Below are 13,006 nucleotides of genomic sequence, written 5' to 3'. Positions count from 1 at the left end.
GCAAATTTGTGATTCCCCCAGTTACTGTATTGCTTTTCAAGAGACATGAAAATCACAAGGAGGAAAAATAAAAATAGCCCAGCTGAGTGGTGGTGCCGCACGCCTTTAATCCCAGTACTTGGGAGGCAGAGGCAGGCAGAGCTCTGTGAGTTTGAGGCCAGCTTAGTCTACAGAGTGAATTCTAGGGCAGCCAAGGCTACACAGAGAAACCCTGTCTTGAAAAAAAACAAAACAACAACAAAACAAAAAAGTCCTGCTTTCAGTATTTAAAAGGTACATTTAAAAACTAATGTTTGGGATTCCCAAAATGCAAATTAGGGAGATGACAAATAAAACCGGGACTTCCTCAGTGCTTCTCATGCTCTGCCCTGAGCATGCCCTCAGGCCCCACAGCGTAAACTTTTTGGTTTGTTTGAGACAGTATCTCACTATGAAACCCTGGCTGGCCTGAAATGTAAGACAAGCTGGCCTCAAGCTGAGTGCCGGTTAAAGGCATATACCACCATGAGCAACTTGGACATCAAGACTTGCTCCTCACCTGGTGGCTCTATAGAGACGCGATGAGATCCGTGAGGATGCTGCCTTCATCTCTGCATCCACCAATGAGTTCACAGCTGCAGGGCCTAGGAACACTCCCTGCCCCAAATATTTAGAGCATACTTTTATTGTAGTCTATAATCAAACCTATGAGGGCAAGACCATACATATTTAATATAGTGTGTTGTACAGAAATGAAAAAAAAAATAACTTCAATGTTTCTGGTCTAATAGGGCCATTAATTTCAATGCAGTGAGCTGGATATAGAGCATATTTTGTCTGAAGGAGAAATAAACCTGTTTTTGTTATGCTCCCAAGTGTGGGATAGGGAACGGTCTTGTGAGAACAGGTGAGGTTAATCCAGTAGAAGACAAACCACCTTGTGCGGGAGCTTGACTTGACTGCTCTCTCTATGCCCCTTCCTCTTGCTGTCTAGCTCTCTCCCTCTATCTCCCCCCCCTCTTTTTTTTTTTTTTTTTTTTTTGGTTTTCATATACAGGGCTTTTCTCTGTAGTCCTGGCTATCCTGGAACTTGCTCTGTAGACTAGGCTGGCCTTGAACTCACAGAGACCTGCTTGCCGCTGCCTCCCAAGGGTTGAGATTAAAGGCGTGCGTGCCACCACCACCCAGCCTCTTATTCTCTTGCCACTTTATTGGTTACCAAGAACTGAGCAGCCTTCTCTGCCACCTGCTCCTCCCTCCTCGATGGAACAAGGCAACCATGGATCGGAACCTATGAAACTGTGATGTAAATCTTCATCGCCTTCTCACGTATTCTGTCATGGCAAGGACACAATGCAGAGTGACAGAGACAAGACCAATAAAGCTCGTGTTTCCTTTTTCTTTCTTTTTTTTTTTTTTTTGGTTTTTCATCTTGGTGCTCCTGAAGACAGGGTCCAGGACATCACATGCTCTAAGCAGGGGCCCTACCACCCAGCTACATCCTTAGCTTTGAGATTTCAACTGTACCAAGTACAATGGGGGGGGGGGCCCACGGGGGAAGGCTACTTTCAATCCCCATTTTTCATGGAGGCTGTGTAGAGAGGGCGCATGTCGAGACCTGTAGTCTGTCAGGAAACCCAACTCTTCGTTTGTGATCCTCAGTTAAAACAATGGTGACGGAGGAATTAGGGACCACTTTAGGTCAACTAGGGAGCCACAGTGGTGTGTAGCATTCTCCTGTTGCAGGGGTACCCCATAGTACTGTATGGCTGGTATGGTTATGGATGTCTTCTTACACAAGTAATTCCAAATGCCGCTTCTTAGTAAAGAGTGTCAAGAGTCGGGTGTGCTAGTCATTGGATGTACCCGTCAACTTGTTTTGGATAGGTACGAGAAAACATTTATCAAGTTTACTGGGGATCTTTTTTTTTACAGTAGTGACAATAAATTGCTTTATGGCCAATAAAGACAGAGCTATATGTTAAAAGAAAAAAGTCCTATAAATGTCCACAAGGTGTTACGTGATTACATACCCCATCAAACTCAAGGTACTACACTGACGATCTTTTAAATATTTAGGAATCTAGGGGAAACTATGACGCTTCCCTCATTCCCTTAGTATTAGAAATACAGGGAATAGGAGAACAGATACATAGCAGAAAAACGTGGAGCCGAGGATGTCAAGACACAGGATTGGGCTCAGAAAGTCGTAACCACACACATTCGTTTTGACATTCGCAGTTCATAGAGCTGAAGGCCGCTTGAAGGTCTCAGAGGCCAAGTTTCCCAAGGAGCCTTTTCTGCTCCCCCGACTAAGTCACAGGAGTGGCGATTCCTCTTCTCCACGGTGAGTCATAGGAACAGTTCCCCCCCCCCCCCCACAAAACCCAAGCAAACACGAAACCTGCAAAGGTCACATTTGCTCCTCTTCCCTGAAAGCTCTCACTTCAGAGAAGGCCGGCTTTGCTCAGGAGAAAGGAATGCAGCGTAGAAAAACCCAAGAATCTGAGCAGGCTGGCATTTTTATGTCCACCCAGGCAATCTGCAGGAGGTTGGGCTCTGCCCAATCACACTCTTGTGTAAATTTTCATTCTTCACTGACCACGAGGACAATGATAGACACTGTCCCCCAGGTCCTTGGCTCTTCTTTACTGAAGAGTACCAATATAAATTGACAAAGTCTAATTGCTACACTGATCTCTTCAACTTTTGTTGTGTTAGTGGTGTGCTGGTCAGGACTCTTATGATGAGCCCTGCCTCATACTCTGCCTCGCTGTAAGAGCACCAATGGTGGAGAGAGTGGGGAAGGCGCTAAGTCATATTTGCTTAGGCTCAGGACTCAGACCTCTTGACCTGAGTGCCCGCTCTTCAGGTGCGCCCCACGCTCCTAATGACTAAGTGGTACCCATGAACTGATGCTTCTCACATCTCTTCATCCATCTCTGACTACTCTCCTGAGCTTCAGGCTCATAGTGAAAAGCCTCCCAGGTCATTTCTGCCCCAGTAGCTAATACACTTCTAGATCTAATATTGCCAAATACAGTGTTAAAAGCAACCTCACTGGGCCCCTTCTGCCTTCCCAGTTTGTGGTACATGTTTGAAATTGAGCCAATTGCACCCTTGGTCCCTCCGCTCATCTCAAACTCATGGTAGCTGCACAACTTCTCAACTGAAGTGCAGCCCTCTGGAGAGTTAATAATCAGGCTGCGTGATACTGTGGCATATAATAAGAAACACGCATTTTGCTCTTTATCTTAGTTCCTGGTGAGAGCTCCCCAAAGCCCTGCAATTTAGTGGTGGGAGTGGCAAATGTGAATCAGTCTTGTTATTCAAAACAAGCACCCCTCAGTCACTTCTGGCTTTATATTAATAAGGTGGCTTTTGGAAAGTCCCTAGGACGGGGCTGGCCACCTCAGAACTTTGTGGTTAGAGGTGTGGGATTTTCAGACCTGCTACCACGCATGCCCTGAGTGCAGCACCGTTGCTGATGCTGTTACAATGTAAGCTCTGTGTGGGCAGAGTTCTTGACCTTGCAATGAGTGTTGAAAAGAAACCTGATCTCCTTCTCTCTGGGAAGGAGAGAGGCTAAAGGTTGAATAGATCACTAATGAAAAGTGATGACTTAGTCCCCTCCTGCATAGGTGATGGGGCTCAGAGAACCAGATGAACAGGTGTGTAAGCTTGCCCATGTACAATCCACCATCCAGATGAACAGGTGTGTTACCTGGACTTGACCCACATCTAGAATGGGGCAGTCTCGTGGGACAGAGCCCTTCACCTTGGGGTCTGACATTATTTCAATGTGTCAACATGGAGTTGGGGCATAGGCTGGTGTTGGGGAATTGGTGAATGTGAGAGAAACTCCTACGTCTGGGTCAGAATGTTGAGCACTCACAGTTGAGTGAACGTATAGGAGGAAAAAAAACAGGGTCTCTCTTCCCCTTCTCCATGGGCTGGGACAACAGGTATAAACAAGATTGTATTTTTATTCTGCATTAGGTCCACAAGAAATGAAGACAGTGACTTAATTTGACACCTTGGCCTTTTTGGGCACCATAGTTCAACTCCCCCACTGGCCATCGTAACTACAGCCCTTTACTGGGGGGGGGGGGTGTGTCTTATGTCTATTTTAAGGTGTGTTCTTACTGCTGCCACTATAATACAAACTGTGAACCAGAGCCCTTGTCTATGTAACAAATGTGAAAGTAACTTTAAAAAATATTTATACATACACAGGCATTTCTGGAATCACACAGGATATGGTCAGAGATTTTCCTTCCCCGAAGGACTGGGGGGTGGGTAATTCTTAAGGGACTTTGTTGTGGGAAGGAAACTTACTCTGAAACACATACCTTTCAGTTCATCGTCATTATTATTTTTTTACTCTGCCTATATATTATTGCTTGAATTTTAAAAAGCGCTTCATGAAATATTAGTCTCAAAAAGAACCCTAGATTTTTTTTTCTCTCTACAGTGAAATTTTGTTTTTGTTTTGAGGCAGGGCCTCAGGAAGCGTGCCTTGCCATACCTAGCTGGATATCACACTTATAAACCTTCCTTTTCTTGTTGGAAAGATGATCCTATTTTGTTTCTTGTTTTTTGTTTGTTTTTGTTTTTCGAGACCGGGTTTCTCTGCGTAGCCTTGGCCATCCTGGACTCACTTTGTAGACCAGGCTGGCCTCGAACTCACAGCGATCCGCCTGCCTCTGCCTCCCGAGTGCTGGGATTAAAGGCGTGCGCCACCACACCCGTCCTATTTTGTTTCAAACTGTGTCGTAAGGACTAAAAACCTCCTATCTAGACTTTAAAAATATAAGAAAAGAGCTGTTTGCACCTAAATGCTATTTTCCAAGTATTATTTTCTTTGTCCATTAAAAGCAACTTCAATGAACTTCTTCTCATAATGGCACATCTTTCTGGTTTGATTCTCACAGCAGGACTCCCATCCTATCACACCGACTGGGGTCTGGGCAAGTTCACACCACAAGGTAGCATCAAATGCTGCACCCATACTGCTCTGATTCCCAAGCTGGTGCCTTTAGCCATCACCCTATTTCAGGAAGCACAGCACAGTAGCCAAGTCTCGCCTCCACTCTCTGTTGTAACCCTTACTTGCTGCATCTTCATGTAAAAGACTTTGCTCTAACTACTTAGTGAATATCATCACCCCACAGACAACTGCGCAGGCGTGGCCATCTCTGTGTACAGCGCAGCACGGAAGGCATCACTATTGTGTAAGATGCTGGCTGGGGACGCTTCTTAAAGTTATGAGCAGACACCTAAAGCAGGCTAATTCAAGCTCAGTTTTCTCCATATACCTGACAGCAGACTGCTTCCCAATGTGAAACGAACTCCTTTCCTGTTTTACCTCAGGCTGTGATCCTCTGAAGAACCGAAGGCTCACTTCTTCTGAAGGCCAGTGACGCCTTAATAAAAATAAATGATTTACGTCAACCTGCTGCTTTTTATAGATACAGCTTGACAGTTGTTCTTTTGAACAGAGTGGAACACTGTCTGTCAAAAGATATTTTTTCCCCCTTAAGATCTTATCCCATCCTTTAAAAAGGCTAGAAATGTAGTAGTCACAATGATCAGGAAACAGGGCTGACTTTTAGTGTGGCCCCGTCGCTGAAGGGCCTTGGTGGTAGCGTGCGGTACTTCAAGGAAAGTTAATAAATATTTCACAGAGTGTGCACATGCCTAGATGCACATGGGAGCTCTATCTACCTGCAGGAAGTAGACTGATCAACCTGATTATTCCAGTGCTAATTGGATTATTCCAGCGCTAACTGGCTGCTTGTGTTCTCCATGGGCACAAACCCCCATGTTTTAACTTAGGATGGTCTGATTAGCTGGTGACTATACATACGTTATATGGGAACCTATAGGCATAGCCAGCTGGTACATCCACATTCACCACCTTGTGTCTAGCTGGTATATGCGCGACCACTGCAGAAGACAGAATTGAACTCGCATGTGGTCATCCAGCAGCCAACATGACTGCATTAATGGACGCTGCTCACTGGGAACAGCCATTACAAATTTGCCATTAAAAAAGTAAATATCCATTCTTGATCAAAAACTCAGTAAAGCTGGGCTAAGTTGACATTTACAAAATTATACCTTTTATAATGGGAGAAAATACCTCAAACTTGGAAACTGAATGGAAAACAATACTGTGGAAGCTTATTTTTAAAACCTTATTAAATTGAGAGTATTCCCTTAAATACTATTGGAAGAGAGGTTATCTTGTCATGCTATTCTAGGTTATTCAGAGGGGTAATGCCAGTGAAATCAAATAGGATGTTTAAAATTAGAAACAGTTAAACCAGCACACGATGATCAAACGCCTGAGAATAAGAAGACTGTTTCAGATTGACAGTGACAGGTCAACAGTGCCAGTGGCGACTAAAGAGTTAAGAAAAAGGGAAACCATTTAGGGAGTATTTAGAAAGGAGGTTCAGCACCACAGCTATAAAATTCTCCCAAGCTGTCCTGTGAGTTTGAAAGCTGGTATGACAATCTCCCACTCATATGAACACAAAGCCAGTGATGACAGCGCAACGGAGGAGAGCAGCAGAGGCAGATGGAGGCGTGCAGCAGCAGCTCTGTCGGTCTTGAGATCATGTGGTATTGGAGCAGGAGGGCCCCGGAGATGAGAGGAACAGCTTAGAGAACATGGAAACAGCATCAGCTTCCTAGGGTATTGTTAAAGGAGACCACAGCCCATGAGAGGACAGGTTAATTATTCTACAAATGCCAGCTGTGAAAATGGCAGGCCACCATAAAAACATAAAAAATAAAATAGAAAACCTCCGCTTCATTCTTTATAAGGAACAGTTCTATAAGACCTAATTATAAAAGGGAAATTTAAATGAGGTAGAGGAAAACAGAATGTTTTTCTGAAGTTTTGGCCTGGAGAAGATCTGTTGATACAAGTTCTGGTGGTATGTTCAAAACTGGATAGACAGCAGAGTGTGGTGGCGCACGCCTTTAATCCCAGCACTAGGGGAGGCAGAGGCAGGCAGATCTCTGTGAGTTCAAGGCCAGCCTGGTCTACAAAGTAAGTCCAGGACAGCCAAGCCTACACAGAGAAACCCTATGTTGAGAAGCAAAAAAAAAAAAAAAAAAAAAAAAAAAACCAACCCACAAAACAAAACAACAAAATCCCAACAGCAGCAAATCTTCACACTTCAAAGCACCAGGGATAAAGTCAGAGATGCTGGGGATCTTGGAGGAACATGATCCCATATAATAATAAAAAAAAAAATTGCTTAATTTTCTTGACCAATAAACTCCCGATACACGCTAATAGAAAGTTTCCAACAACCCAGCTGAAAAACTGTCAGCTCATGGCAGCAGGGACTTAACAGAAGTTTCGTATTGTGTACTGCACTTTGCTTATAATCTAAAAAGTGTGATGCCATGTCTGGGAAGGTAGCCTGATGGTGGGCTGTTTGCTCAGCACGCGCAAGGCTGTGGGTTTAATCCCCAAAACCACAGGAATAAAACAAAACAAAAAGGAGGGTGCTATTCATAGACTCATGATAAAGGGCTATAACATTCCTTTGGTAAGGATATGGAAAACTGTGCTTTATTTTGTTTTTAAATTTGTGTATGTGTGTATATGTCTCTCTCTCTCTGTGTATCTGTGTGTGTGTTATGTCTGTATTTGTGTGGTGTGTGTCTGTGCCTGTACATGATGTGGTGTGTGTGTGGATGTGTCTGTATGTGTGTGTGTGGTGTGTGTGTGTGTGTGTGTGTGTGTGTGTCTGTGCCTGTACATGATGTGGTGTGTGTGTGGATGTGTGTGTCTGTGTGTGTGTGGTGTGTGTGTGTGTGTGTGTGTGTGTGTCTGTTTGTGGGAGTGTATGTAGATGTGTCTGTATGTGGGTATGTGTTTGTGTGTTTGTCTATATGTGTGTGCTTGTGTGTGTCTCCATATGTATCTTTTGTGCATGTGTCTGTGCGTGTGTGTGTATGGTATGTGTGGATGTGTCTGTATGTGTGTTTTTGTCTATATGTGTGTGTTTGTGTGTGTGTATGTGTATGTATGTGTGTGTCTGTGGGAGTGTGTGTGTATGTGTGTGTGTGCGTATGCATGTGCTTGTCCTAAGAGGCGCGTGTGGAGGTCTCACTTTGTGGGAATCAGTTCTGTCCTCCTACTCCGTGGATTCTGGGAGTAAACGCAAGTTTTCAGGTTTGGAGTCAACTACCTTCGCCTCTGAGCCCACTTGCTGTTCCTGGCAAACTACTTTTAAATATTGTTGGATAAAGTATAAATTGGCTCAACAATATTTTTTGGAAGACAACATTTCAGGCATCATACTGCATTTAAATACACATGCTATAGTTTTTGCAATTAGTCTTTCAGGATTTACCTTATAGACACGCTAACAAGTGTGCTAAGTACCACACATGTGTCTTTTGTGAAAGAGAAAGCATGTTCATTAGTGGGAACTGGATGCATAAGTGTGACGTGCAAAGGCAGTGCAGTGCTAGCACTCACGAGGATGACGAGGCTCTTCCGTTTCGTTGGGATGAATTCATCTTGGTGATAATTAATCTCCAAGATGAAGAGAGAAAGGAATGGAGTTAAGTATGCTCTCATTCTGTTTAAAAAGCGCGCGTGCATGTGCGCACATACACACATGCACACACATGCATATGCATTTAGATGGGAGGATACTTCCTGGAGGAGCAGTAAGTACCTAGGACTCACATGCAAAGACATTGGTTCTCATTGCATCCCATTGTACAAAATTCACATTTTTATACAATGCACATATATTCATGAATTAACTGCTTTTTAAAACAGCTTTATTTAAAATAATAAAAATCTCATTCCCCCTGTTATGCTCCCAAGGAGGAAAGCCTGGCTCTTTCCGAGTCATGCTGTCATTATTAGTGTAATCTAGACTCTGTCCTTCCCCCTTCATCTTGCTTCTGCTTAAACAAACAAGTGTTAAAAAAAAAAAAAAACGAGCAATGGGAGGAGGGACACAATAAATCATGAACATCTTAAATAACAACACCAGTAAAACATTAGAATACAAATGTGCAAGAAATTTCTGAAAAACTGCACAGTAGAAGTTAGCAGTGTGTGTGTGTGTGTGTGTGTGTGAGTGTGTGTGTGTTTGTGTGTGTGTGTGTGTGTTGGAGTGAGTAGACACTTCTAATCTCATCCTGTTTCTTGTGAGTCATGACAAGTGTACGACCGCACGTGTCATCTGTGTTGAGCTTACAGAGCCGTGCTGTCTTTAGCGAGCTACTCACCTGGTTCCTGTCCCTGGCATTCGCGTATCGGAACCTCTGGATATAGTAAAAGACCAGCCACGCGAGCGAGATGATCATCAGCACAATGAAGGAGATGGAGACAAACACAACCGACGTGCGGCTCACATATTTTTGCAGGTTCCGGGTTCCGATGGTGATGTGCATGGTCACGGTGATGTTCCTTTCCAGCAGGCTCACTAGCTCCTTCCCTTTGGGCTCAGGAATCATGATAGCCACGATGTCTTCCACACCTGTGGCGAGAGGGGCGAGGAAGCGGGCAGTGAGGGTTGGGTGAGGGGTGGCAACCGGAGTGCAACGTTTGGGAGGGCGCCGTCGGAGTGATGGCATCACTTCCTGTTAGCCAGGGCCATGACATTTTGTCGAGTGCCGTCGTTTTGGTCGACAGTTCCCCAAACTGCACTAATTTGGTCTCGAGGAATAAAAGTCACGTGTGTACGCCCCCCGCCCCCCATCATCATTACTGGCTCAGAAGCAGCCTGGCTGCAGAATCCCTCCTTACCTCTAACATCTCTAAGAAGGACTCTGAGCACGCCACAGAGTCCCTGCCACGCAGGACCATGTTCACTATTAAAACCATACTCCAAAGTGCAACGTGCCTCATGTTCCCCTTGAATCCAAACCCTACAACCTTTCAACTTCCAGGAAACTTATTCAAAGCTGAGACACCTAACAGCCCCCAGATATGCCGCAGTTGCACATGCGCGAACACACACACACACACACACACACACACACACACACACACACACACACCACACACACACACACACATTCTGCTCCTGAGTTGAAATCCTACTCTCTAAGATGCTCTATGAATCTGGTCCAAGTGAATACGTCCATAAATTCCCCCCAAAAGACTGAAAGGCATTTCCAGTTCATGGCACGGGATCAAATGACCTGCTTTCTGCCACCAACCTCAGTGCACTCTCCCTTTCCCCCATATCTACTCTATAAACAACTACAGATCTCTGAGTACCATTTTTTTAAAAAGCCATTTTCTCCAATAGCCAGTACCCAAGCCAGCAAGGCCAGGGATCTCAAAGAGCTCCTATAGGATTGCCTAACTGATATAATGGCCTCAGAGCTGTTTTCTGCTTATTTTTTTTTTACTCAATTCAATGGAAACAGCTATGTGACCTCAGGCCAAGTAAAGGGAAAATAAAGTTAGCTAATTTTGGAACACTGTCACTGCCTTCTCATGCACTTCCTCCACGGTGCCCTTGTCATTACACAGCTTGAAGGAAGGAGGCCTTTTCCTTGGACACCAGCCATATGGGTCATTGTCCTTATGCCATGGCACTGGGTGAGGAGCAGGTGTCAGTAAGTTCTAAGAATTTATTATGCACAGGGTCTTTTCATAAGCGCCTGACACCAAATTCAGGGGAGCCCATTCAACCTGTCACTGTGGCTGACACATGGGATAGAATCCCACAGTTTAATCTACAGGAAAAGCTGTAAGCTGATTGGTGTACACAGTCCGACTTCCAGATGGAAATATCCCGTTACCTGGTGTGATGAAGTGAAATGGAACCCGTTTATTATTTAGTGTGCTGTAGATTCAGGGGAAAAAAACTCCAAAACTCTGCTGTAGATGCTCACAGGCTGGAGCCAGGCAGAAAGCTGGGCTGGGTTCACTCAGCTAGGCTGATCCAGATTACACACGCATAGGTGTGCTTGTGTGCACGTGCATGCATGTGCATGTGTGTTGGGGGGGGGGGTTGGCTGTGTTGCAAGTCTCTTTGACTTTGCTCTCTAGTGAGTTGCAGTCCCATATCCTTGACAGTCTTTCACTAAGGCTGATTAAACACTTTAAAAGTTAACTGCTATAGAAGCACTTACTTGTACTATGAAATATTTTTACATCATTGGAAAACAACCACCACCACCACCACCACCACCATCACCACCACCACCACCACCACCACCACCACCACCACCCACCACCACCACCACCACCACCACCACCACCACCACCACCATCACCACCACCACCACCACCACCATCACCACCACCACCACCATCACCACCACCACCACCACCACCATCATCACCACCACCACCACCACCATCACCATCATCACCATCACCACCACCACACCACCACCACCACCACCATCACCACTCACCATCACCACCACCATCACCACCACCACCACCACCACCACCACCACCATCACCACCACCATCACCACCACCACCACCACCCATCACCATCATCACCATCACCACCACCACCACCACCACCACCACCACCATCACCATCATCACCATCACCACCACCATCATCACCACCACCACCACCACCATCACCATCATCACCATCACCACCACCACCACCACCACCATCACCACCACCATCACCATCCTCACCTCACCACCACCATCACCACCACCACCACCACCACCCACCACCATCACCACCACCATCACCACCACACCACCACACCACCACCATCACCACCACAACCACCCACCCACCACCACCACCACCACCACCACCACCATCACCACCACCACCACCACCACCACCACCACCACCACCACCACCACCACCACCATCACCACCATCACACCACATCACCACCACCACACTCATCACCACCCACCCACCCACCACCCACCACCCACCACCACCACCACCACCACCATCACCCAGGTACACACGAAGGCAGAGCAGCCATTGGTTATGCATTTTCAGCGATCCTATCCTACAATTGTTGCAGTCGATGCTGTAAGACCATCAAGCCACTCGCTGGGAATGTTCAATTTGTGTTGCTGTCTTTAAGAATTCCTGAAAACTGATGGCTTGAATTCTAATTCGGCTGAATTTACCCACAATCCAGTAGTCCCCTTCCTGTGCTGTGTTTTTTCTGGCTAATGGCTACGTGTGGTCTGGGGTTTTGTGAGGGATTAAGGCCGCTCCCAGGATTTGACTCTATGGAAATATGTCTTCTTTGTACTCTGGATTAATCTGGCCTGGGGGTGGGGCTCATGGCAGAGCTGCCGTTAATTTAGAGATGTGCGGTACTGGAGAGCGAGCCACGGTTCCTATGTGCTTCCTTGTTTACATTTTCTAGGCATGCTTATTTAAAACTCTAGATTAGATTTTTTGGAAAGACAGGATGTGGGGGGTAAATTGAGAGGATTTCCACGCTCAGACAGGCATGCATTTATATTTTAATAGCCAAATTAATATATCCTTGAATGGCTTCCAGTTGGGATACTTGGTTTGAAGGGGTTGTTTCCACTCAAGATCACAGAAATCCTCATTTTTAAAAAGCCTTTTTCTAAGCCATACAGTTTTACTTTCCATATTTAAACCTTCAGCAACCAACTGTGGCTTACTCACAACACGGCATTTATTGAGCTCTCTTCATGGATAAGCAGACTGTCGAGAGATTAGACTGTGATTTGGTTTCCTCCTAAACTCTCAGCTTTATTTTGTACCTTGTGTTTTCTGTGAGGTTGACCTACTTTTTTTGCCGAACCTGCCCCAGGCTTTTAGGCTTAAAGCTTTTAACCTGTCCCCTACCTGGTGGCCTGAATGCCCTGGCGCTATTCGCCCTGTTTCCAGCCGCAGTTTTCCTATTAGGGGACCACACTGGAGACGCCAGAGTACAGTCACTGAGAGTTGCTCTCTGGAAGCAGACAGCGCGTTTTAATCCAGGGCAGCACTTTAGAAATAGCACCGAAAGTTTTAGATAGCGGCAAAGCTCTAAATTATTCATT

The 13,006-nt window shown here is 45.5% G+C and overlaps 1 protein-coding gene across 2 annotated transcripts in view; it reads right to left on the bottom strand.

Moving 5' to 3' along the window:
* Rnf150 (ring finger protein 150) overlaps positions 1-13,006 on the bottom strand; it is a 281,952-nt gene that overhangs the window by 138,745 nt on the left and 130,201 nt on the right. For both annotated transcript variants that reach the window (XM_051168523.1, XM_051168522.1), the window contains exon 2: positions 9,256-9,506. In XM_051168523.1, the coding sequence (XP_051024480.1) occupies positions 9,256-9,506 (251 nt within the window). The remainder of the gene's footprint in view (positions 1-9,255; positions 9,507-13,006) is intronic.

The sequence above is a fragment of the Acomys russatus genome, chromosome 26, assembly GCF_903995435.1.
Source record: "Acomys russatus chromosome 26, mAcoRus1.1, whole genome shotgun sequence".
Lineage (NCBI taxonomy): Eukaryota > Metazoa > Chordata > Mammalia > Rodentia > Muridae > Acomys > Acomys russatus.
The sequence above is the reverse complement of the archived record's forward strand: the minus strand, read 5'-3'. Positions and strand labels throughout refer to the sequence as shown.